The following is a 27970-nucleotide window of genomic DNA, read 5'->3' as shown; positions in this document are numbered from 1 at the left end:
TGTTAGTAATGGAATTTAAACACTCACTTCACATACAGTAGGCTTAACAATGCTTCTGTTGCATAGTCATGCCCAGGATAGCTTGTCCAGGGTTTTCCTGCCGGCGAGTAAGACAGGAACAAGCATTCATTCAAGCAGTCAACGACCAATACTCATTCTTAAAGAATTTATCAAAACATTTTATCTTCCTTAACAACAATACAATATGTCACAGAAAAATCACGTAGTAATTTTAAGAGAGGTCTGGCTCATGTTCTGTTCTATGAGAGTTTTTTTTTCTCCTTTTCTCTTTTTTTTTTTAAGTGAGTGCAGCATAAATAAAATAAAAAAGCAGTCAAGAGGGAGAAGAGAAATATTACATTGTTCAAATTAAGGCTGGGCAACATATCGGTATTATACCAATATCGTGATATTAGACTAGATATTGTCTGGTATTTGGGATATCACAATATCATGATATGACATAAGTGAAGTCTTTTCCTGGTTTGAATCACTTAAAACCCCATTTTATACAAAAAAATATTAAAAATAGCGAGATCTACACAAGCTCGCATCATGACACGTTTGTTGGTTTGAGCTTGTAGACCACTTGTTTAACTTTTCTTTACTGTTAAAAAAGGAGAAGAAAATGATTACAATACAACATTATCATAACGATATCGATAGAGGAATTTGGTAAAAACAATATTGCGATATTTGATTTTGTCTATAATATTGCCCAGTCCTAGTTCAAATAATACATATGAGAACAAGACACAAAACAAATGTAACCTCGACACCGTTAAAAATCACATCCATAAAAGCCTCTTTTCAAAAGTGTCAAGAGTTACAACTACTGTTAAAGTTCATCATAAAACCACTAATGCCTCACGAGTTTCATACAATGTACAAAACGAAAAGAAAAAAGGTTCTGCGTTTGATCCGTTTGATACAGTACAAAGACATCATTCCATTTATTTGACCAGTAAACAGAAGTGACATGGTTCTAAGCACCAACCTGTTGGTTTGAGTTATTAGTCATCGACTTATCTTCGTACATCATTCTATGCAGTTTAATGAGGGGATGGTGACGCAAGGAGGGGTCTAGCACCATGAAAATTAAACCTCCCCCTGATTGCACGCCCCCTATCCAAACATTGTGACAATTGTCAAATTTTAAAATATCTCTCAGACCCTTATCAGGTGAAAGTTCTATCAATATGCAATAAATATATTTAAGAAAACAACCATATACAGTATGAATAGTCACAATTTACAATTCTTACTTTACTCTGTAGTCAAAAAGAAAGCAAACAGCAACAAAAAGGAGGTATAAATGTGGGAAGATATTCCCACTGTAATAATTAAATGTGAAAAAAAGATATCTCATGTATTACAGCAACCACACCAAAGATAACTTTGCTGGACTTATGTAAAACACAGTTCACATAATACAAACTAGATTTTCAGTTAAGAAACTCTTCTAGTAAACCTGAAAACAAATTGTGGTGTGCACAGACCTAAAGGACCATACCGGTGGTCTGCCATTGAGTACAACTCACACAGTGTACTTGACATTAATGCTGACCATTTTTACCATAGTTTGAATGATTTTCGAAGAAGCCATTGGGATATCCCATTAATTTCAGTGCATCATGAAATCCATTTGCAGAGAACTAAAACTTGCTCGAGACTGAGAGGAAGCTATTTGAGAAGTGATTAAACACAGTGAACTTTATTGCACTTTTATCGATTTATTTACTTTTCAATGCAGTTTAACCACTTGAACCCTAGCCACCCTGTTCTGGGCATGTCATGATAGGCAAACATTTACATTCGTTACAAATAGAACATTATTCTGATCCGACGCATTGTGAGCTTGTACAGTATATTGGCTATTTTCGGCCAAAGAGATTTGGTGCAGGGGGAGGGACAAAATGAGGGGACCCAAATACAGATCCCTGGGGAACCCCGGTCAATGAAGTATATGGTTCAAGTGGTTAAAGGTGGACTGATTTGAAGAGTATCGTTAAAAATTGTCCCTGGAGAAAAGATTAATTTAGGAACAAAACGACTATAAATAATGCTATGGTTTATGGGCAAGGATGTGAAGATGTGGCATGCAATGGCAACGGTATGGTCCTTTAGCAAGAGCTAGGGCAAAACATCAGAAAAAGGGCACACCATAAGGGAAAGGCTTATTGAAAACCTATTTTTAATGTTTAATTTGTATGGATCTGAAAATAACGCTTATTTCAGACCCAAACTAGCCCCACCCATGAAACCAAATGATTAGACTGCAGACCATTATTATGACATATTATGTAATCAATTTGAATGCATGTTTAAGCTTCAAAAGGTTTGTTGTGAAAAACATATTTCAAACTTTCCTTAAATGGAATACTGTACGGTAAAATGTATTAGTATCGTCATGTAATTATAGAATGAAAAAAAATTGAAAACATATTTTTTCAATTCAAAACTAAAACAAAAGTAAAAAAAATTGACATAAATAAATCACAGGCCAAAAAGCTCTGGAATGCGTGACGGTGACATCAACTATTATTTGTCCCTTAAGGCTACAATAATTAAGCATATGTCTGATGATTAGATTTCCACCCTTGCGGATTTTGCTCTAGACGATTGCATGTCCCACATGTCATTTCTGCTCACTTGGACACGCAAAACAAAAAGGGTTAGGGGTGATTATCCGCCTCGACACCCCTGTGTCAGCACGCCAGTGTATTCAGTATATGAAGTCACAATTTACACATTATGTACGTTCTCTGTAATCCAGAGAGAAGGACATGGATCAAAAAGAGGTATGACGTCGGGAAAATAATTATTCCCAATCGCAAGACAAAACAAAAAATATATAATGGGGTCATACTTTTGAGATCATTGTACCAAGACAATTTCGGATTAAAAAAAAAAAAAAAGGAAAAAAAAAAATCACCACATTTCTACAAGATTTCCAACTAAGAATGAAACCATATTAGTCCTCTAGTAAACCCGTATCTTAGAGAAAGTGAAAAAATTCTTCAATCGCTATTTTTTTTAATACTTACATAAAACATTTGTGAGTGTGTGTGTTCAATCAGCTAATTACCTCTTTTCTAAATACAGTTCACAAGGCCAATGTGGTGTACTTCTAGGCTGGTAAAACTTTTGAAATATCTAAGTCAGAATAAATAAGATTGGAGTAGCACCTCAAAGAGTAGGTTATACAGACAAGGGCGTACCTGAATACGAAACAAAATAGGAACCAGTATGATGATGCCATCGTGACAGTCAGCTACTTTGCAGCAATTCCCCTGCTGGTACCATACAATCACAGCAAATTCATGGACACATAGAACAACTAGATTGGTATAAAAAAAAGTTGGACTGGATTTGCATAAAAGTACCTGAATTAATACACAAAACTGGCTACTTGATGCTTTTGAATCACAGCAGTGCCCGTTGAACATATGACCTGATTTCCAGTGCTTGGAATGCTCACATTAGATTATTATTTTTTTCACATGTCTAACATGCTTTTCATGAGTAGTACCAGTCTAGTCATTCTATTTCAAGACAAGTCCAATCAGCGGCTTGTATGGGGAAGACGGTGCGCAACAAATTGAATCAGCTGAGTGTCCATACCTTATTGTGTGATGTAAACAATGTTGAGTAAACATGATTGGCTGTTCTGAAAGCAGTTGCAGTAATAGATTGCCTTCGAGACATCGTTTGTGCTGCTGTTGAGAAAGAGTTTTGGTTATGGCTGACGCTTTCTTCAATCCAATATGGAGACTTTCACTTTAAAACTGGCGTTGGAGCCTGAGGGAAAGAGACAGACAGAAACCGGGTACTTAAAACGATGTTCATGTGTGTGTGTGTGTGTGTGTGTGTGTGTGTGTGTGTGTGTGTGTGTGTGTGTGTCTGCAAAATTAGAGTGAACTTTCTATTTCATTTTTGAGTGTAATGTTGGTCATGTGTGTGTCTAGATGTTACAGGTACAGATACAGAACAACTAGCATGGGAACCTTTCTTGAAAAGGCACTACAGTACTGTGCCACTATACTAGGAGAGTGCAAGAGCAGGGTGTGAGACTGACCAAGGTGAAACTGTCATAGGTCCTCATCAGCTCCTCCATGCGATACTGTTCCAGCACCACCACTCCTGCCAGGGTAGGGTTCTTGCGATGGGCGCAGTCCTCACAGTGCACCACATAGGTCTTTTTGCTGCTGTTTTCACTGGTCACGAACAGCAGGTTAAACACCTCTAACTGCACAAAAACACAGTTTTCATACGGTTGATATTTAATCTGCAATTAATCCATGCCAGTGTGTGTGTGTGTGTGTGTGTGTGTACACTATGACATCCTTACATTGTATATGTACAGTAGATTTGTTGTAGTGAAAACAGTATTCTGTGGGACTTACATCACATTCATTGCAGTAGTAGGCTGGCTCATCCTTCACTCTGCTCTGGTGGGAGATCTTCTTCCCTGCAGCCAGCAACTGGTCTCTTAGAATCTGGATATGTTTGAGGGACTGCAGGAGACAGTGCCTGAGGGAAGAGGGATGGGGAAGAAGATTGTACAATACAGAATACACATACTGTACTGTACATACACACAACCACACACATACTCACACACACTGCACACACACACACACCGCTTACTTGATCAGTTTGAAGGTATCTTGGTCGGTGATCTTGATGGTGCGGGCCACATTCCAGGAGACGTGGATCATGGGAACGATTGACTTGACCTTCCTGACTACATTCCACTCAAAGCGCTCCATAGCTAGCTGATACTGGTAGGCTGCCAGGACAAAGATGACACACAGTAGTAAGGCCTCCCATAGACAACATAATAAGCAACATTAAGGCTAGGGCAGCGATTCCAGTTTTGTTTGTAATTTGTGAGGAAAAAAGGCCAAAGCCTGCGTAGAAAGCTTAATCTTCCTATCCTTCTTTTGTTCAGTACTGCTTGGCATATTTAGTAACTTACAGTTGAGTGGCCCGACGTTCCAAGCTATGTTATTGCACCAGCCCACGGCCTGGACCCAGTGCACTGTCCCAGCATTAATCCACACCAGGTCCCCTGGTCTCTGGATGAAACGGTACACGGGAATATTGGAACTGTACAGGTCCTCCAGAACTGGCCACCAGGACCCGATTAGGTAGTCCACTCCGTGCCTGAGGGAAAACAATTGATGGAACAATTAATGGCATGCAGATCATTTATGAAGTCTGGAGTGAAAGCAGTGTTGCACTTATGAACTCTGATCGACTGCTCACTCACTTCTCACAGAAGGTGTTGATGGCTCCCCAGTAGTGCTCATGGACTGCAAACCATTCACAGTCGCCTGGGCCAATGTTAATGTTGACCGAGCAGAAATTGTTATTCTCTTGATGACCTGAAATGGAAATGCAGCCAGTTTAAATATAGAAAGCATTGTCTGCATATTGTCTGCAAAAAAAAATATGTATATAATGGTATGACACGGGACACCGCTCCACACGTCCCAGAGGCGCCATTCCAAAACCTATCCGGGTTGTGCAAGGACGCGCTGTCATTGGCCAGTTGCTGTGATTGACAGCCTAAACCTGGGTACAGGCTTTAGTTCCGACATACTATTGGTCCGACTGTCATTAGACCGACAACCTACCTTAAACCCTAACCACATGCACGGGAGCAGCGCATGTTCGACCGTTGTTTCCGCATGTCGGACCTTTGGTGTGTCGGATCCCCTAAACCTAACCCTAACCTCAGTAAAACTAAACCTAACCCTAACCTCAGTAAAACTATACGGAAACCTAACCTTACCTCAGTAAACCTATGCCTGCCCGGGGGCATGGTTATAAGCACAACCCGGCATGGATTTCGAATGTCGCGTCTTAGGCTCTTCTCCATTCTGGCTCCCAGACTATGGAATGAACTCCCCATTGCAGACTCAATCTGCAGACTCACTCCCAATCTTCCGCCGTAGACAGAAGACTCACCTATTCAGACTCCACCTTAGCCTGTAGCTGCAGCACTAGCTGTAGCAGGCTTGCAGGCTTGCAGGCTTCTGTAATGGCAATGGCTAAAATTTTAATTTAGATACTTGTTAGCATGTTACGTAGACAGATGCCAGGTCATTATTGATCTGGCATCCTATAGTGTTTATAGTTTCAATGTACGGATATTTTACTGTCAGACTGGTTCTTGGTGTACTCATAACCTAGATGAATATTGTTCTTGCTTAACTGTACGTCGTTCTGGATAAAGAGCGTCTGCTAAATGCCTAAATTGTAAATTGTACTGTGAAATCCTGAGTGTTAATTCAACTCGGAGAGTGTCAAATTGACCTGTAAAGAGGTTCCAGAGTTAACCCATTTAGACCTGAGCTTTAAACCACTTTTTTTTTTATTAAACAAAGAAACAGGCTGAGAAGGATAAACAGAGTAGCTTTTAACCATTATTTTAATCTTTAGCTGTTGAAAAATGTGCATATCTACAAGCTCATAAGTCACGCTACGAGCTTGTCTGCCATCTTTGAAAAATCATGTGTGCAAATCATTGACTATAGTATATACTCTTTCACAGCGGAACGTTTTTAACTAAAATATTTGCTTCTGTTGGGGGGGGGGGGGGGGGGGTGTCTGGAACAATATATTTTCAGATGGGGGTCCCCAGCCAAATACAGATAATTTTGTGGGTCCTTGATCTGAACATGTTTGAGCACCATTGCCATAGAAACATAGGTCTTTCAGAAACCTTTTTTTTTTTTTCAGGATTTAGAAGCCCTTTTATTTTATTTTTTCAGGTCTCAGTGGGTTTAAAGCACTCTCCAGATCTTACAGTGTGACGCTGGACAGAAGCTGACCTGGCGTGCGGCTTCCGGGGACCTTCATGTAGAGCTGGACGGTGTTCATACCCAGGATGGTCTGGCCAACGTGACTGAGCATGTTGTTGCTGGACGCCACACGCATGAAGGCTGGCAGCTTCAACAGCTCCTGTAGCTGGGGCTTCCACCTGTCCACACACGCACACACACACACACACACGCACGCACGCACACCGAGCGCAAAGGTTTCGCTGTTCAGAATTAACAGTCAAGTGCATGGAATAGAATGAAAAAGCTGCAGTTCCCATTAATGACCCAGCAGGTGGTGCCAATTGCTCTCCTGCAGCTGCAGAAAAACAGTGAACGGAAACTTTTGTTTTCAATCACTAGTTTCACGTCTTCTTTCACATGTGTAAATTATGGTCCCATTCATTTTAAAGTTGATGATAAAGCAGGGTATGCTTCCCGGGCTTGTGATTGCATTGTGGGTGCGTTCGGATATGTGCACCTGGAGTGCAGCGCACTAGTTTGTATTGCACAGTGTGCTCAGTGCGCTATATCCCAACGCTCCCCAATAGCACACCGTTTCCAGTTGCACTCACACACACGCTTCACTATCATGATCTCACCTTTTAGCATCAGAGAGGTCGATGTTTGTCCCAAACTTTATGATCTTGCTCCCTAGTTTCTGTTCCAGGCTTGAGAAAAGAGAATAGAGTTTTGAGTTAATATTATTACAGACATCAGATCCAGTCACTGATATTGTAACTGTGAACATAACAACTAGGGCTGGGCAGCGGGCAATTAACTAAAAATATATTGAAACCGATATTCAGAACAGACTTCAGAACACTTATAGCACTTTTTTTTAATGATCTTTTCTTTTAATAATCATTCAATATCTTTCTATTACGCAATAGTATGGCCCAGCTCTAATAACAACTACAGGAAAGGAACTAACCTGGGTGAGCTAGGGGGATGGTCGGAATGGTCCGAGAGAGGAGTTGGGTTTCCTTTGCCGGCGGTGGAGGGGTTGCTGCCTTTACCGTCTGCTACTTTAGGACTGGTTTTACTGGTGCTTGTGGTTGGACTGTCTGATGGTTCTGAGGATGTGACTTGTTCTCCCTCCTCTTCGTTCTCACTCTCTTTCTCCTCCTAAACACACATTGATGTGAGCTTAGCTGAGAGTGGCAGCCAAGGCACAACAGTAGTAGAAATCAGGCCATAAAGAATAATCATGTGTGTTCTGTTAACCCATTCTGACCTGAGATCAGATTCATACGAGGTTTCCACTGGACAACACACTGGTCTGATTAACCCATTCTGACCTGAGATCAGATTCTAAAAATGTCAGTCGTTCTTCGAATTTTTCAAAAATAGCAGACCTACAAGCTCGTATCGCGCCACTCGGTGGCGCGATATGAGCTTGTAGATCTGCTATTTTTCAATAGCTAAAGCATAACATGATGCTAACACCAAAATGGGTGCCCGGTCAGAATGGGTTAACACTGTGTGACTCCTTGGCTTCCCCCAAATCTTAACCACGCCAAATCAACAAACATTTGGGCCAAAACAATCTAGTGTTTTTTAATTTACTTTTGAATAAAATAAATGAACACAAATCTTCTCTTATGGGGGCCCCTGGCACATAACCTTTTCAGGTGGGGGTCGGCGGCCAAATATCAACTTGACATGAACTACTGGTTTAAAAGGCATTCGTAGAATCGGCCTCAGGTCTTAATGGGTTAACATACTACTGTATTATATATTGTACTCTTACCTTTAATACAGCCCATTGGCCTTATAATTAGTTGAATGTATTCCCATAGACATAGTATACTTTGCCGACCTGAGGCAGCTTGATGTATAAGTACACTCCCTGGACATGACGCTAGTATGTCTCAGGTACCCAATCCAATCCTTGGTGCTGAGTGCCAATCCCAGTCTTTCAGAGATCGAACCCCGACCTTGGAGTCTCAGCAGTGGACATTCTAACCACAAGGCCACTGAGCTGCCATTCCCATGGGCTACACTAAAATAATATCAACAGTGGCTTGTGAGCCTTTAAATCAGCCCAAATCAATCCCAAAATAGCGACGCTAGTGTGTTAGGAAGTGAAATGCATACCTCCAGGCTCTCCTGGAAGCTGGAGGCCTGATACTGGGCATATTTGGCGATGGTAGTGTGCGACCGACTGCTCTCGCAGGGCCACGTCTGTGTCTTGCCACCATGGTCCCAGTTTTCATCAGCAGGCTGCTGCACCTGGGTCCTCACTTCCACTGCATGCTCTGCATTGGCCTCCACCAGAGACTTGGTAGAGAACAGGCCTAGGTCTGACAGGGGAGCGTTTCACAATGACAGATGATAAGTGTTAGTAAAGGAAAAAATATATATATATTGACCAAATAGGACAAGGGTTCCCCAACCTTTCAGGCCGTGACCCCACAAAATAATCATATTTGAACAGTAAAATGTAGTTTGTTTGACTCGGTTCCACAGATAAATATTCAGATTTTTTTTCACAATTTTTGCCTCTTTCTTAGGTAATACCATTTGGTCAATGTTTGACAACTACGTTAGTTCTGACATAGTATTGGCTTATTATAATATTATTATAATAATATTAATATTATTATATACAGTACCGTAATACTATATGTTGGTTTGTTTACTGTTGATTGAGAAAACAATGTTTCCCATTAAGCTAAGGGGACCACCCTGGGCATCCCAGTCCAACATGGTAAAAAAAAAAAAAAAATCACAATTCAACAATGCAAGACAAAAAAATCAAGATGATATTTGATGCAGGCATTCATCGTGTTTATCTTTAATGATCTACCGTTGTTATAAATACATACTGTAGTTTGCTATACATACTGTAGTTTACTACTGATGATCATATAAATTAAGTGATAAATAATATCATGTCTTACTGCCTCTTTGTCTCCTGGCTTTAACCTGGATATGCCTACAGTAAATGGTTTGCGCCACAATGTGTTTCCAACTTGTAGGTCAGCTATTTGTGGCATGCGACACCGTGGTGTGACTAAGTACTGTATGAATCAGGCTTCTCAAAGACACACTAGAACCAAACTGTAGGAGTCACTATTGCAGCAACAAATATCGTCCTTCCCTTCCTGGCCAGTTGTGGTCACTGGAGTGACCGGCCAAGCCGGAGGCACCGTGGAAGAATCAAACTCCGCTCTCTCCACGGTGGTGGGCAGGAATTTTGCCCCTGCGCCAACCGGATGCCCCAGTTTTGGCATGCTAGAATGCCATAATCTGGCGGCATTTTAAGCAAACAACTTGCAAAGGAATGTTTTGGGGACCTCAGAGACCTATATTCACTTGTTGAAAGGGAGTATATGTGACCTATAACCGAAATGAACTGTTCTTGTTTTGACTTTGTTTAGTTGGATAACCAGGAAACCCCAAAGTGGAGCAAAAATGGGGCAAAAATGGCAAACATGTTTGGTATTATTAAGTGGAGACAGCTTTACGGTTCAAATGAGTGATTTTGATGAGTGAATATGAAGGAAATTGGACAGCTGGTATGGTATGAGTTGGTACTGTACACACATACCGGCTGGAAAACAACACTTTCACTTATTACTGAACAAAGTTAAGGGCCAGGACGATGGGAGTGACATCCATGAACTCTGTGAAAAATGTGTTTAGTTAATACTGTATTGTAAAGGTATTTACTATTTAAACTTACTAAGACGAAGCGAGCCAGCAAGTCCTCTGATGACAGTGACAGCGTTCTTGGGGTCTGTGCAGAACTGCAGCAGGACTGGGGAGAAGGCATCTCTCTTGCTTTCCAGCTAAAGAAACAGAACATGTGTTGACTAGGATCATACAATATACAGTAGTCACTGTAGTACAGTGGTTCTCAACCTATGGGTCAGGACCCCACATGATCGGGGGGTGGGGTGACAGTAAAGTGACAATTTAAGTACAATTAAATGCCTTTTAAATACAAAATATACTATAAAACTGGTCAAACATTAGCCGAATTGTCTTACTACTAAGAAAGAAACACAAATTGTGATGTAGCCTCTGTACAAAATCAGCTATTTTCACAATATTTATGTGCGGCACCGAGTCAAACTAAATCTACATGCAAATGAGTGCCTCAACTCCTACTCCAAGTGCTTGTCGGGGTTAAGGGTTCAAATGTGATTCTTTTTGAGGGTCGTGGCCCAGAAAAGGTTGAGAACCCCTGCAGTAGTAGACGGGAACAAACGCACGTCAGGTTGATTTATGAGGCGCTGGAAAAATTACTTACTGTACAGTCGAAACGTCGGTCAAATTAAAAGTAATCACTTGCAACCAGTGGTGTAAAGTAACTAGTACTAGTAAAGTACAGTACTGTACTTATTACTTAAGTACGTACAACTGAGGTATTTTTACTTTACTGGAGTCTATCCAGTTTTCAGTACTTTTTAGTTACTTAGTTACAGTACTTGTTGCTTTGTAGATTTTCATTATTACTACAAAACATGAATTACCACCATTAACCACTTCAACCCTATACATTTCGGCCAGTTGGAAATCTTGCTTGTAGATCTGCTATTTAAAAATAGATTGAATGAATACTAATACTGTTGAATACCAATACTTTTGGTGTTTCTATACTGCAGTATTGATACTTAAATAAATCCTACTCCATACATAAAAAGAATGCTTTTGCAACATACTGTACGTGTACGTGCAGGTGTGATTTAACTCATGGCCAGAAAGTAGCATGTCACCCATTTTCAACAATCATTTCATTTAATTGCTCCTCAATAATGTGTATAAGACCCATTACAGGTTGAAAATGGGTGCTCCTATATAACAGAACATTAATGTCTGTGTGGACTCACATAAATGCTTGGGGTGGGTGGGTTGAGCTTTTCTCGAGGGATGGGTGTCTCAGTGTTGAAGCTAGGCTTAACAGAGAAGGCAGGGAGCACATAAGATTCCTTGAACTTTCCCTTCACGTTTTCCCCCCTAGATGAGAGAGAAGACAGTGGGAGAAAAATATGTATCAGGGTGGATAAAGTCAAATTCTGTTTTGATTAGTCTGAAGAGAAACTATGGTGGTCTTGGTCACCACTACTCACTTGCAAGCTCTGATCAGTTCACTAGCCGTGTGGTCGATGTTGATCTTGGAAAGAGGGATTATTCTTTCCTGTACCCCGGCCGCGATACACGTGTCTCTGTCCAATTTAATCAGATGGATCTTGAGCTCCTTCAACCCCATGGACAGGGCCTTCAGCCTGAGGGGGTCAACTGCTGGGACGGAACCGGGAGCCTTGCTTGAGCTGGTTGTACTGGTTGCAGTGTTCAGAGTTGATCTTGAGGTCAAGGTATCATTGTTTGTAGCTGTTGATGTCATCGTAGTCTCTAACTCAATGACCTCGTCCTCTTGCGCATTGTGTCTCTGGATGTCCTGCTGCATGCTGTGATTCTCCTGAGCAGTCCGATCCTTCACACCCTCATTGAGTTGTATGGATGAGCAACCAGAGGACGACGACAATGATGACGACTTAAGTGTCGTTTTTTGTTCACTCTTTTCAGCCAGCGGTTTTATTTCATCGGTTCTGTTCTTTTGATAAGAGATGACACAGCAGTCTTCTCTCCAGCTCTTGACCTCTGCTTTCCTTTTCCCATTTTCTGTTTGTTTCCTCTTCTCATCTGTGCTGTCGTGCACCCTTGCTTCACTCGTTCCAGTTTCTGGCTTGGTGCTCACCGTGTGTGTGGTGGTGAGAAGTAGTTCAGCGCTCGGTGCGTCGTCCAACAGAGATTCTGACTCTGTTCCCCGAACAGAGTCCTCCAAGATATCCACATCTCTGGCCTCTCTTTTCTCATTCTTATCAGCCTCAAGCTCTTTGTGTTTCTGCTTCAAATATTCTACTCCGGGCTGCTGCTGACCGTGATCTGAGGGAGTGTGGGGTCTCGAAAGTGTGTCCGAGGAGGTCCGAGTGGGTGACTGATCGGTGGGTGTGTAGGACTTTGTGTGATGCATTTCGTGCTCCTGTGAGGAACCCCGATTCTCCTGGCTGTGGATCTCTGGCGCCAGTGCCAGAGACGAGGAATATTTCACCACACCCACGCCTCCAGCAGGGGGGCGCCCAAATGGACCACCACGGCAGGTGAATTTCTGGCCGCCCAGAAACGTAGCCAGGCTCTCAAAGACGTCATCCAGTCCCGTCTGCTGATGGTGAAGTCGACGCAGGAGATCCAAGCCAGACGCATCTGTGCCGTCGTCCTCTTCGTCTTCCTCATCCTTGTCTTCCTCATCAGCTTGTTTAGGGCTGAACGGCAGACCGCAGACAGTCACTGTGTCATTATGGCCTTCATGAGGTGCCGGTGGTGGAATGGATAATATCTGCCCGTCTGACGTTTTGCTTTCTTTGGCCTCCTCCTCTTTCGTATGGTCGTCTCCATGAGAAGGGGAGAATCCATGGGTGGGACTGGGCTGGAGGACAGGCCTCCTCATCAACCCCTTATCTAGCTCATCCTCTTCATCATCTTCACCCAGAGATGATACCGGAGAGCCTTGCCAGCTGAGCACCGGGGGACTGGCTGCCATATTGTCTCCCAGATCCATTATATTCGCCATCACGAGCGCAGGCTGCAGATCCGGGGCCATGAGGGCTCCTCTTCGTATCTCGGCGTCATCCCGCATATGCTCCTCCGAGCGAAGACTCGCAGAGTTCTTACACAAAAATGAAGGGTGTGCATGTTTGGGCTTTGCTTGAGGTCTCCCTCCTGATGGCGGAGGGTGGTTGATGTTTGTCTTAGTGTGTGGAGAATGCACTGGCAGACGTGGCCCTTTATGAGAGGGTGATCTGGGTCCCCTTTCTAATATTTTATGATTGTACAGGTCTGGTGAAGAGCAGCCGGGACGAGGGGCTTCTCTGGAGGACGGGACAGTCTCAGGGGTATCCGTCTCTAGACGATGCCATTGAAATGCTTTCCCTGCTCTGTCAGCAGGCCCAGTATGTATGTGTTTGGGTGGGTTGGGTGCTGTATGTGGGGAGTAGATTTGCCTCTTTGGAGTCAGATGTGGGGAATGAATCTCACTGTACTCCATTCCGTGTTCTCCTGCAGGAGAACATGGAGATGGGGAAGTCGCCATTCTCCTTTCTGTCTTTTCTCTGGTTTTAGCACTCAAACGTGCTTTTTCTTCCTTCCTTCTCTCCTTTTTCTTCCTTCTGTCCCGCTTGTACCTTTCTTCTCCTCCCCGTCTCCGCAGGGTTTTCTTCATGCCATCCCTCACTTTCTCTTCCTTTCTTTTCCCACCTTTTCTTTCGTCACCCATTCTGTCCATCTTGTGCATTTTGTCCCTTTTATGTCTTCTACCCTGTTTGGCCTTGTGTTTGCTCTCAGGCTTTTTGTGTTCTTCAAAATCCCTCTCAGGTTTGTTGACCCTTAGCCTGTGGTGAAGGGGCCACTCCACACCAAGGGGCTCGGAGGCTTTGATCAGTTTGACCCCTGACATTATGGCCCAGGAGTCTGGACTAGGGGAATATGCCAGACGAGAGCTAGATGGAAGGATAGACACAGACATATGGGTAGGACTGCCTGATGGTTCTTTTCTTCCATTGGCCATGGTCGTAGAGGGACTGGATGGGGCACGGGGGCTGCTGGCAGAAGACCCGCCTTCTCTGGGGCTGTAATGGGGGTCACTATAGGGATGAACTGGAGCAGCAGTCTCAGAAGAGGCTGGATTCCTTGACTTGCCCCTAACAGACATGCGCTGATTATCCTGCAGAGTGTGGACAATTATAATGATTAAAAGTCATCCTTCAACCACACAAAGCAATACCAAGATCAAAGTCTAAACTAGATCATGTCTAAGCATTTCACTTTTTTGCGCCAATTAAGTACATTTTTCACCGCAATCGCATTACCACTTTACGGTAGCACAGTTATTGCTTTGCCATTATTATTATATATTGTGTATCTTACAATATCATTATACACCAATACTAATTAAAGCTTTCAATCTAAGCTAATTCAAGCTTACAATCAAAGTCCGCTGTTACAATACACTAATGGAACTGACTTAATAACTACCGATACATATTTTTATACAGTACTTGGTCATGTAGCGTATTGTGCGATTTGAACAAACCCTCCACTAATGCAGTGGTTCCCAGACGTTTTAGCCCGTGACCCAAAAGAGAAACAAACTAGTGAAAATAGCAGATTTACAAGCTCACAACGCGAAAAAATTAATAAAAGTAAAAAATATTTGAATTTGTATTCAATCCACGAAAGACAATATAGTTTTTAAATGTTTTTAAATTATAATAATCAAAAACTAAATGTAGGAAACAAAAAAAGTCTGAGACCCAAAAATGGGTCCCCCGCTAATGGAGCTACCCCCAACAAATTGTCCGCTACAATGAACAATGACCATAATAACACCATAAATAAATATCAGATATAATCATTATGGAAAGTTTATGCACGTACTGTGTGTACTGTGTTTTTTCCCCCATCTCTTTTTCAATAATCTCCAAAATAATTTGGCGACCCCTCTTAGGTTGAGAACCTAAGACTTATAGTAGTGCGTCTGTCTGCTCCTCCTTACTGTGCTTTGCATGTAGTCGTAGCCCCGGGTGGTGTCCGTGCCCTGGGCCTGCTGCGGCGGAGGGCTGTGCTGTAGTACTCTGTGGTGGTGGTGGTGGTGGTGGTGGGAGGCGGTGTGCCGTGGGTGCTGATGGTTCTGGTGGCTGTAAGGCACACGGGTCGTGTGGTCTGCTGGTGAGGAGGTTCTCCGCTCCACCTTCCCTCTGCTAGCGTGGTGCGGCGGCCTGCCGCCGCCGCAGCCGCTCTGCGGGCTCGACGGGCTGGCCGGGCGGTGGTGATGATGATGATGAGGAGGTCGGGAGGAGGAGGGGGAAGACGAGCGCTCGTGGCCTGACGGTTTGCTGCTATAGAAACCTTCCTGCAATCGTCGAGATCAATACGTGAAAATGACGTTGAGCGGATAACATGACCTCATTTTAACCTGTGTACTGAAAAAAAAACAAAAAAGAAAACAACACATAATTTGTTTTGCGATTTTGGTTTTTGTTTAGTTTTGTTATATTTTTCTTGTCTCCTGTTGCCCTTTCCCAAAAGGAAGAGAGGCAGGGGAAAGGTATTTTGTTTGTGTTTTGTATTGTTGCTCCCTGTCCCCTTTCCCCAAAAGGACCAGAATGGAAACAAGCCTGCTGGCTTCCGTGTGTCTGTAACATTCTGAATTCATTTTCAATAAATGAATAAAATCAAATCAATAAATGAGCAATCATGTCGGTGGTTTGTGTGGTTTCAAGTTATATGTTGTATGGTAACCTGTCGCTGTGTTGGTGACGGCCTGCTGTCAGAGTGATGGAAAGTATCTGGATGATCATTTAGTGGTCTCCAGTCATCTTGTTTGGAGTCGTAATGAGATGGTGATTGCACATGGCCAGATAAAGCTGAATGCTTTGATCTGGAATGAGTTGACTGGGGAAAGTAGTAAAATCACATTAGACTGTGTTGGTCTTTACCATCAGATGGCGCTGTTGTATCAAACCAATTCAAATCAAACCAAAGAAAAACATTTTGTACAATGCACTTTACATTAAGTGAACATGCAGTGCTGCACAGATGAAACGTAAGTAATAAAGAAAGAATAAAACTGAAAAACGAACACATTGTTCCATAATATTCTACATGGGATTGGTCCATCAACATGCCTGTATTTTCTTCCATCTGACACATTTCCAACATGTGTTTCATCAGACAGGTTTTATACATTATCTTCGCTGTTCTCAAATTCCATTGTAAGAATGTACTTAAAAGTTTAGCTTTCATCCAATTGATCTACTGTAGGTTATTATTCAGATTTCTGATTAAATGTTTCCTCCTTTATTATTCACTCAACATAGTGTTGTATTGACATGAAAAATATGCCAATGCTTAACAGGAGGGTGTGGAAGGCAACGATTCAGGAGTCCTGAGTCCGTGTTGGCTAGTACGCACTCTCGCATCTCATTTTCAATCACCCGCATACAGGGGGAGGCATAACATGATGCCATACCAATAAGGGGATCTATAACTATATGCTCAAATGTCCATGTGGCCTAGCCTACACTGGAAAAACTACAAGACAACTTAAAACAACAATCTGTGATCTATGATTCTACGACATGCAATTATGGACATTAGAAGCCCAGCGATACGAGGCAGCGACAGTATATTTTAACCCATTCTGACCCGAGATCAGATTCATACGAGGTTTCCACCGGACACACACTAGGTCTGATTAACCCATTCTGACCCGAGATCAGATTCTAAAAATGTCGGTCGTTCTTCGATTTTTCAAAAATAGCAGACCTACAAGCTCGTAGCGCGCCACTCGGTGGCGCGCTACGAGCTTGTAGATCTGCTATTTTTCAATAGCTAAAGCATAACATGATGCCGACACCAACATGGGTTCCCGTTCAGAATGGGTTAAACAAGCATCCCATAATGTGTTTTCTCTCAAATATTTAGACAGAACAGGTCAAACCTAGCCTGGGTTCCACCCTGAATCCCTGCATTCCGTGAATTTGTTTTATCAAAACAAATTCACAGAAACGCAGCGATTTCGGGGCTGGAACCCAGGCTAGGTCAAACCTCACCATGGTGGAGTTTATATACCCAGTAGGTTCTTTGGGATTTATGCTTTGGACACATTGGTCCTTTTTTATTTTGACTTATTTTGAGTAGAGGCTATGCTGGGTCAAACTACAACTTGTCTGATACTGTTGATTATATGCAATGCCCTGTGTTATTTGTTTGGTCTGCTCTGACATTATTCAGCTTGTGGGTCATATAACCTTCCATTACTGTGGTATGTTCATTGCCTCCTTCATTATTACCACCTGTAGTAGGCTAGTAGAGGTGCCTCCTAATATCATAGGTACTTTATTCTTCTTGTTATTGCTTGACATGTATGATGGTTTATACATAATGCTATAGTCATGTAATCACAAGTTGTTCTGATCAGCTCATGTACTGTAGCTACCATGCAAGGTGTGTGACAAGTCTATGCCTCTCATAAGTGCAATGCATCGTGTGTATGATACTTTTAACAGTTCAGGACAGGGGGTCATATCACCATGCTGGTTTGTGGGGGGGTATTTTTGTCAAAATTCCATTTCCAATATATATTAGCAGAAACGCATAAAGGGTTAGCCCTGAATGACCATACATGCATACTGCATGGCCACAACAGGTCTGGTCTGTAACTCTCAGAGTTAAGGGGGTCCTTTCAAATAAAACATTTGACGGCCACTAGTACTAGTTGGACTCCTGCTATGCCATAGTGTTGTGGTAAATAAGTACCAATAAAGTAATAAAACCTGGCAAAACATTTGCCACGGACAAGACCAAGTCTTTGCCACATTTGTCCGTGTACGGATGACCACTGGTTCACGAGCCACTACCAACATAATGACTAAACCAAGTTGTATTGTACACTAGCCAATGTTACCTGTTCAGGCCCAGAGGTCCTGCTCCTCTTGGCAGGACATTCTTGGCGATAAATGGGCCGATGTGGGCTGTGCTGCTGGTGTTGGTCTCGTTGCTGGTGGGGGGCCAAGCGTTTCCACGGTCCCGGCCTGTGGTGTGTTATTCTGTCTGGGAGAGCCCTGCGGTAGTCTGAGGGGGCCCATCTCTCCGGTGGGTGCAGCAGCTCGCTGTGGTTGTGGTGGTGTTGTTGAGTACCCCCGTACTAAATCAGAACCACAGACGGGAAGTTTGTGTCAAAATGGTTAAAGTAGTAGTAGACTTCGAATCGCCAGGATGAGAATGGCATCCCGTGGACATGAATGGGATTGCAGTGCAGACTACTGAGTCTTACCGTAGAATTGCTCACATAGCCGTCCCATTTTTTGTAGGGTTCTCTTGGTCCTGATGGATACCCACTGTGGCTGCCAGCCCGGTTCTGGAATGAGTGTGAGGAGTGGTGCTGCCAAGTCTGGCCCTCATAAGGCTGGTCCCTGCAGTCCCAGAGACGTGGTGGCAGTCTCTGTCCCTTTTCTGTACCCTTTCCCTGTGCATAATTGGTGATTCTCTCCCCCCTAAAGCACAACATATTACACAACTTATCCAGCGATCCGCTCGTTTTTAATTTGGTTGGTAGAGTAATGCCAGTATGGAATTTGAGAATGGAAATACGGCACGCACACAAGCACACACACACACACACACACACACACACACACACACACACACACACACACACACATGCACGCACGCACGCACGCACAAGCACACACAAATAAACAAGATGAATGCTCTTATCAACGGTACTACAATATCTGGATGTGTGGCGGCCTGACCATCTAGTTTAAAACATAATGAACAAGATGCCTTATGTTTTGTGGTTTTACTCACCTACTAAAGATGTGGCTCTGGAGTGGGTGAGGTGATTGACTGATTTCTACTTGACATCTATAATACAAGGGAAATCAAATCATAGTATTATTAAGAGAATACATGAGAACACATGACGCAACTTATCAGTTTATCTTTCTTGTTAATGGCATTCATAGTATGGAGATTTGTATTGGAATGTTGTACCGTTCAACACAACTCTAACAGTGCAACTAAACTACCTCGGTAACACATTGAGTGTGTCAAGATGAGAAATCAGAGATGAGAATGACATTTTACAAACCAAATATGATAAAGCAGAAAGGGGGCTTTATGTCATCAATATTCAATACATATATCCAAATAGACAGTGAGAACACGCGTGGAGGTGCTGTTATTATGCGTGTTACTAGCCTGTTGGTGTGGCCCCAGGGGCGAGTGGTCACGGACGTCCATGGTCCTCTGTTAGGTCCTCCAGCTGGGTACGAGTCCCAGGTGTTGCGGCCAGCGTACAGCTCTGCAGAGTGATACATCCAGCCTGGAATGACACAGATGAGGATGATAATAATAATAAATCATTACACAACTCATAAACAATGAACTACACTAAATATTTCTTTGAATCAACTGCATTCTAACGCTGACCTATGAAAATGACAATATTTGACTGAACAAATGATCCATCTTGTTGCTATTGTGCTTTTTTTCGTGCGTCACAACAATGAATATGGTGAAGAGAAAGAGAGTAAATCTTATTCGCAATAGGTTGGTTTTTACTGATAGCAAATAGCAAGTTCCTACATCCTCCAGAAAGGAACGGTGCAACAATTAATTTCCTTACACATTAGCCTCGATGCATGCATGTGCAGAATAGGCTATTTAAGCGAAGTACATTTTGAAAGATGGCAAACCGCCATAATGTGCCCATATGGGTTTAGGCACCGTGAGGGATGTAGGCCACTTGAATAAACAAAAATCAATCAAACAGTCAGATACTTTTACCAGTTGCATGCCCAGCACCTCCCCCGGACCCCCACCTCTCTTTAGCTTTTCTTTGTCTCTCTCTCACTGTCCATTCTCCTTCTTTCACAACCACAAAGACACCCACACCGTCTCTCTCTCTCTCGCACGCTTTCTCTCTCTTCCTCTCTTTTTTCTATTTCTTTCTCTCTTTTGACATTTTCTCACTTTCTTTTTCTCCTTCCCTCTCCCATCTCTCTCTCTGCCCCTCTCTCTCTCTCTCTCTCTCTCTCTCTCTCTCTCTCATAATGGTACAGTGAACTGCCCGGTAATTTATATGAATAAATTGTATTAAAACTTTTGTTTTTAATTATGCATTAAGCAACTAAAAACATTTTCAGTCACTAAGGGACAGCTTGATGCTGATGCATGACTCTATGCTAAAGTCTATGCAACTTGCACAGCTGTGCTAGAATTCCACCAATTAGATTGCAATCAACTCAAAGGGCCAGTAGAAGAACTGGAGGAGTCTCATGCTGGCCAACAGAAAATCACATTATGGGACAGTGATTCAGAGAGTACACAGTAGGCATTGGAGTCTAGGCTGTATTGTCTAGGATAGTTGATGTGAGAGCAGCACTGCTGCATGCCAGGATTAGAATTTCACTACAGTACTGAAAGATTATACCGGTATGAATGTCAATGATTGCCAGGAATTAGGTTATATTATTTGAAATATATTTTATTTTACAAATTGACAGTGTCAGGTCCTTAAAGGGATGTCATGGGGTACCCAGCAAAATCACAATACTTTTAACCAATGTATCCATTTGAAGGCATTTGTAGAAGTCACCCTAGAACAAGTCCTACCTGGTGGTCTGTGATTATTTGGTTGCTGCACAGAGCACCCCAGCATGTTCCCCTGCACCCCCCCCCCCCCACACACACACACACACACCCCTTCTTGTAACCAAGGAAACCTCCTCCATCAGTTCTAGAAGAACTACTGTATGTGTCCATCCCTCATGAACCCCTGGTAGAGATGCCATAATGTACTAATCTCCTATTACAATTACCACACATCCTGTGCGTGTGTGTGTGTGTGTGTGTGTGTGTGTGTGTGTGTGTGTGTGTGTGTGTGTGTGTGTGTATCTTACCTTGCTTACGAGTGCTGAGACAATTGGGGAGATGGGCTCTCTGGTTCCAGTTGAACAAGGGCAACAGTCACGTACCTTCACACCACCCTCTGTCTGGAAAACATCATCACACACACTAATGCACGCACACACACACACACACACTAATGCGCGCACACACACACACACACACACACACACACACACACACACACACACGAGTGAGGACATGCGCCAGTTGGTCCACAGATGTAGGTTCACAACTTGTCCTTGTCCATGTCTCTTCTCTCCCCCCCCCCCCCCCCCCAGTCCCCACCAAAAACACCCAAACCTCACACATGCTTTTTCACACATTCACATTTTCCCCCTCAATATAAAAGGGAATGAAATGTTACTGTAGGTATAGCATGCGATATTTCACTAAGACAGCAAAATAAATAAAATAAAAAGTGTGTGCACGTGCAAGTCGTGCATGCATGAGTTAGTGAGTGACAGACAGACAGACTGTGCGTAAACCTGTCTTTTTCCCTTTCCCTGGCCATTTCTCCTTCACATGGTCTCATTCTGATCAGATTTTATTGACCAATTCAAACTCCTTTTCTCTGTGGAAACCTTATATGCTAGCCTCTTCCTCTCTCTTTCAGAGTGCACGTACGTACATGCTACAGTAGCCTGCTCTCTTTCAGCGTGCGCGTACACATGGCTCTGTCTCTGCCTCGCCCTCCCTCTTCGCTCTGCACGCTGTGTCCTCGTATCCTTGGCAACCAATGATATCATTTACTCCAGAGCTAGTGAGCGAGCGAGGCCTCAAACAACGAGGGGCGGTGGTTGCACACGGTTGCGCGATCGCGCGCATGCGCTACATCCTATCTAGTGCAACCCCTGTAAAGGTAATTTCAAACAATCCTTTCACATTTTTTTTTTTATCCATCTGGTCTCCCTCTTCTCTTGTTCGGCGCCCCACTGTTTGAGCGTGCATTGCTCTGCGCGCACGCAGGTGTGTGCGTGTGTGTGTACACATGTGTGCGTGTGTGGTGGTGGGGAAGGGGGGGGGGGGGGGTTGGAATTGCAGTGAGCAGAATCTGCCGAGAGGCATTTCTCTACTGTACATGACCAATGCTTGCACACACAAAGACTACATTTACTTTCCTTCTTTTTTTCCCTTCCTTCTCCATACAGTATACTGTATATAATAGCAGTCTGAGGCCTTCTGGCACACTTTGCTTGCAGATGTGAATCACTTGTCGAGCAAAGTGAGAAAATAGCTTAGACATATTAATGCACAGAGTAAAATCTCTCCACTGTTGATTGAGTGTGTGTGTGTGTGTGTGTGTGTGTGTGTGTGTGTGTCAGGAGGTCTACTGAATATGTGCCAGGAAGGAAGGACAGAAATGGTATACCATAAAAGGGAGAATGGGTTGCACCAGACAGAACCTGTCTCTGGTGACTCCCATAACATGGCTGGCCAACACCAGGAACTGACAGAACAACAACAGATGGGAGAAGAGAGAGAGAGAGAGAGAGAGAGAGAGAGAGAGAGAGAGAGAGAGAGAGAGAGAGAGAGAGACACAGACAGACAGACAGACAGACAGACAGACAGACAGACAGACAGACAGACAGACAGACAGACAGACAGACAGACAGACATAGACGGACAGACAGCTAGAGATGGATGGACAGACAGACAGACAGACAGACAAATTGACAAAGAAAAGCCGGTTTGCTCTTTACACACACGTGTGCGCGTGCACGCACACTACAGATGATGTTTGGACATCATGTACGCAAGTGTAGTTAATGTTGAATTACAACAAAATGAAGCAGGAATAATTCTAACGATCGCAGAGGAGGAGAAGAACATATGAGCCGGATATCAATCACATATTCTAAAAATAACTCTCCTCCCTGCAGCTCTGCTCCTTTCCGCTTCCATCCCCCTTCTCCGTCTCATAATGGAGGCTTCTCCCCGAGTATGCTCCATAAAGCACAGTCCTCAGAGGGGGGCCGGAACGTACCAACGCAAGGTCAAGAAATAAAATGGGGGTGGCCTTTTTTCTTTCTTTTTTTTACAGCAATACATTAATATACAGTAATATACCAATACAATTAGACCCGGTGTGCGTGCACGTATGAGTGCGCATGTGCAAATGGCCATGTCAGACTGCCTCAGGCTGCACATTGAGTCTTAACCTAGAATGGCATGGTCGACTGCCTGCCTGGAACCGTCTTCTTCTCTCTAGCCGGCTGAGAACAATCTTCCCAGGTGTCTATATGTACGATTGTACGCGCACGTGACGGTGGCAATATTGCACTGTACAGCTGTCCTAAGTGGGACGACCTTCCCTCAAGTGTCTTTCTTACCAAAGACACAGTGAGACATTCTTGTGTACAAGGAAACCTAGGCATATTCATTACGACTGTAGCTTTTGAGCTCAAACACAACAAAACCCTTCAATTTCCAGTTAGCAGTCTGTCCTAAAGATGCACAAGGAAAGAACCAGGTTGATCTTGAGATATGGTACAAGTATGCAGCTTGGTCAGCAGCTTTCCCATATGTCATTCTATGCAACTGTGCCTACTGACACTGGGTCACTTGGGTACAGTTGGTACTCTCAAGCCTTGACACTGTTCTACAGAGCAGTGCAAATATTTGGGCAGACATCTTCAGCCGAGTCTAAACTATGTATACATTGACAACCTGTCAATCATGTTCAAATGACGTGTGTGGTATTTACACACACACACACACATGCGTAGTGTGTGTGCTTAATGCATGCATGTAAGTGCAGCACAGTCTGCAGACATAGTGTACCCTGCGGTATTTTCAGGTGAGACAGATGGCCCAGAACAATGACAGCGATGCCTTAAAACACAGACACAGACACAGACACACACACGTGCACACACACAAAGACACACACACGCACGCACACACACACACTTCAATTCAATTAAACCTTGAGGAAATTGCCCGTCAGTTCCCTATGAAGCTGCACACCTGCAGTCTTCTACTCACCTCCCGGTTCCCTGGGTTGTCTTTCGTCCACACGGTCGGTCCACCCTTCTCCTCCACACTGGTCCCTTCTCCTCCCTGTCTCCTCTCCTCTCCACCTCGTCTCTCAACCCGATCCCTGCCTCTCTCCGTCTCCTTTCTTCCCCTCTCCTCTCCCCCTCTTCCTGGTTGCTGCTCTCGCTCCACTCTCTGATGCTCGGCCGCTCACGTTTAGACCGATCCATGTGCAGAGAGAGGGGGGCGGGGCGTCACGCTGCCACTCACATTGCACCGGCCAATAGGGGAAGAGGGTCTCGCTAAGTTAGGAGAGAGGGGGAGGAGGAGAATAATGGCAAAGGGTATATGGCAGAGTTTGTCTTTCTCTCTAGTGCTGTGTGTGTGTGTGTGTGTGTGTGTGTGTGTGTGTGTGTGTGTGTGTGTGTGTGTTGGTATGAGGCCAATACAATATTGTAGTAAATATTGAAACTTCACCTTAACGGGTGAGTCATGAGTTTAATATGAAACAGTTGCTTGTTCTGCATCGGGAACAAGAGAGACATGTCTGTTTGTATAATATTAGGTTAAATATGTTTGTTAAGAGAGAGAGAGAGAGAGAGAAAGAAAACAAGAAAATCTGGATTACATCTTTGCTCGAGTGAGTCTGCCTTTTGTCCAGAATGTCACCTCCCTCCTTGTCAGTGCCTGGTTGTGCTCCACAGCCACAGGCATTTTATCATACAGCGTAACATTGTTGAGCATGAAGCAGACAACAGCAGGGCTGTTTGACACACAATGATAAGCTGAGACATGTGGTTTCACTGGGGCACCGAATGGTGTGCAGAACCCAAGGTGAAATCATTGGGTTTAATTCTCTAACCCCCCCCCAACACAGACACGCACACGCACACACAACTTCCACATAAAAATCAAATAACACACTGGGTACTTTGTGATTGGATCAGAATCTTCCACTCTATATAAACACACCATATAGTAGCCTCTAGCTAAATAATCAGTCTATCAGTCTTGTTGATGTGATTGGGAAGTGTTGTAAGTAGTAGACTAGAGGACATGGCTTTGTGACAGACAGGCTGTATGTATGTATGTATGGCAGGGTGAGGGTCCTCAGACCACCCACCGTCAGGTGACGAGATATCCAGGGGAGGTGGGGCTTACAGCATGTCAATGGGTTTATGAGGGAGGGTCTTTGCCTTTGCAACTCGCAATGTGTGCCCCACCACCACTCCCCCTCACCCCCCCCCCCCCCCCCCCCCCCAAGTTTCACCTCATCCGCCATCCCCAACCAATAAACAACAATGTTAATAGCCCAAATGCAGCATCATAGGGGAAGAGTGAGAGAGAGAGAGGCCATGATACAAACCTGCAGGAGTCAATGAGAGAGAGTGGGAGAGGACCAGAGAATTAGTCTGCTTGTAGTGTCTGGAATCTGACTTTGCTTAGCAACAACGGGCAGCCCCTATTCAGCCCAAACCCCATTGGCCACTGCATAGCCCCATGTGGCTACATGGACCAATCCACAGACTTTGGTGCAGAAGTACATTTGAGTGGATACAGCTTCGTGTCTAGAGCTTGAATTATTTGATGAATCATGCCCCCTTGTGGTTGGTTTAAGGATTGGTGAAAAATTTCCCATTTTCCTTGCATCCAAGGCTATATTTGTGATAGGTTACTGCTAGTAATTTAAGTGAAGACATGTCAGGCGCAAGGCCTCAGAGCAGGTTGAAAATCAAATTTTCAACTTGGTCTGATGAAGGTCAAAACATGTCTTTTTCACAATTAAAAATGTTAAACTGAGTCCTGTCTTGCACGTTTATTTTGGAGAGCCGCTTTTGTTCCACCCTAAATTTGTTGTGGATTCTTGCCCCCCTTTTTTAACTAGGCCTACTGTTAGCTGAGCACTGGCTGAGCACCCAGAGGAAGTGCACCTGCTCCAGCTCTCAAGTGTCATGCTTAACATCCTTGATAAATCACTTTTGCCAAGGCCAACTATACACTTAAAACTCCCTGGACTTTGGTAAAAGAACACCAAACTTGTGCAAAACAAACAGTTATAGTGGTCGTGGGGAGGGGGGGGATTCCAGCTAACATAGAGGTAAAATGGGGCAGTGTTGGGATGGTCAGTGTGAAGTGCTCTCCCGGGCTAATTCCTCACTGTCGGGTGAAAACAAGCAGCTTTTAGTCTCATGTGGCAGGGTAGGCCAGTGGTTCCTAATTGAGGTCACATGGTGTGTGTGAGAGGTGGGCCTATATCAGTATACTATTTTACCCACACAATAACTACCATAGAGCCCTGAGGGACTCCACTCAACTGGGGTCAACTAAAGGGTTAAACAGCCATAGCCTCTGGTAACCTTTTTGACATGAAGTGCCATGTTGTCATTTTCTGGATAGTGTCATATCAACATTAAGTTAAACTATGACACCAGATGAAAATTAAACATGAATTAAACATTTCAAACTATAGGCCTACAATACATAACCTTATTCCCCCACCCCTTTTCTTAATATTTCCATTCACATCAGCACGTAATGATCATTAAACTTTATAGAGGAGTTTGAATGTAGAATTATGTGCAGGATCAGGATTAATATAACACACAAAAACCTCTCTCACACTGTCACACTTTATGCCAGTGATTACCCTCCCCAATCTAAATTTTGGCACAACCTTAACTGACACAACACGACACACCCGTAACACTGACTACTTTGCAATGCATACAGGCAAAACTACAATTCTGTCACTGTGGAGCTCAGCTGACCACAGTTCACAACTTCACGTCCAATATAGCCTAATTTAATCGTTAATTCACTTGACTCATTATGTGTAGGCCCGATATTATAATATGTAATAAAAGCGAGATTAGTAAATGGCTAAAGTAGAGTTCGCATGTTTTAAAAACCTGGCATAACATTACAACGCAGTATGCGGACTAATACACGTCACCCATACATGTGTTTAGTAAATAAATCGTTGCATTAAAACAAAAGCAACATATGTTTGTTTACCTCTTCTGCAGCGTGGCACTTCAGGAAACTGTGGAAACTCGCGTCTTCTCTTCATACATTTTTCTATCCAGGGGAAGACCTGTACTAAAGAAAACAAGCCCACACTGCTCCCATGCGGCCAATATTGATACTGCTACAGAGGCAAGTCTCATGTGTCAGGCCCAGAGGTCAGGGCGGCCTATTATTGACTTTATGCAAACCGCTGCCATCTTGCCAGCAAGGTGCTAACTGGTGCAATTTCCCATTGGCAGCCCATTCATGATTCATCCAAATAGAAAAGTCCTATCTGATTGTATTAAACAACGTCAAACTCACGAACATTTACCTTTCTGGGGTGGGGGGTGGGGGTGGGTGGGGCGGTTGTTTTTGCTGTTTTTTGCTTTCTTTTTTGAGTTTGTCTTGTCTTGTTTAAAAAAAAGAAAATCATGATTATGTAATTCATTGTTTTAAATGATGATGTCTGCATTATCATTAAATAAAAAGAAAAACTCACCAACATTGCAGCAGTACGAAAAGCTTGAGTTATCCTCTTTCTATCTGCAAAGTGTTTGTTTCATAAAAATCCACTGTAGACATTTTATGAGCTACTTCCTTGCAGGTGATTCTTTTTCGAGTTTGGTGCTCGTTGAATATCATGCATACCTGTTTTGAATTTGCACATA

The 27970-nt window shown here is 43.4% G+C and overlaps 1 protein-coding gene across 5 annotated transcripts; it reads right to left on the bottom strand.

Moving 5' to 3' along the window:
• Window positions 1–151: 151 nt before the first annotated feature.
• On the bottom strand, window positions 152–27321 carry kdm6bb (lysine (K)-specific demethylase 6B, b). Of its 5 annotated transcripts, XM_080779679.1 has the most exons (22): window positions 27309–27321; window positions 24303–24595; window positions 21308–21450; window positions 19605–19728; window positions 19212–19268; window positions 18676–18895; window positions 18307–18546; window positions 16140–16292; window positions 15394–15750; window positions 11912–14562; window positions 11672–11798; window positions 10522–10627; window positions 8931–9136; window positions 7765–7958; window positions 7433–7501; window positions 6843–6991; window positions 5276–5390; window positions 4982–5169; window positions 4651–4792; window positions 4407–4533; window positions 4079–4249; window positions 152–3801 (listed from the first exon to the last, which is right to left on the bottom strand). In XM_080779679.1, the coding sequence occupies exons 4-22, from the start codon at window positions 19721–19723 to the stop codon at window positions 3778–3780; spliced, it is 5415 nt and encodes a 1804-aa protein (XP_080635805.1). In that variant the 5' UTR covers window positions 19724–19728; window positions 21308–21450; window positions 24303–24595; window positions 27309–27321; the 3' UTR covers window positions 152–3777. The 5 variants fall into 5 exon arrangements, 3 of the variants coding, with proteins under 3 accessions (XP_080635805.1, XP_080635806.1, XP_080635807.1); XM_080779680.1 differs by lacking the exon at window positions 16140–16292; XR_013965120.1 differs by lacking the exons at window positions 152–3801; window positions 4079–4249; window positions 4407–4533; window positions 4651–4792 and adding an exon at window positions 5977–6044 and having other exon boundaries at window positions 5150–5169.
• Between the last annotated feature and the right edge of the window lie 649 nt (window positions 27322–27970).

This window comes from Protomyctophum bolini, assembly GCF_963924005.1.
Source record: "Protomyctophum bolini genome assembly, chromosome: 13".
Classification (NCBI taxonomy): domain Eukaryota; kingdom Metazoa; phylum Chordata; class Actinopteri; order Myctophiformes; family Myctophidae; genus Protomyctophum; species Protomyctophum bolini.
Note: the sequence above shows the minus strand (reverse complement) of the source record. Positions and strands in the feature narration are given on the sequence as shown.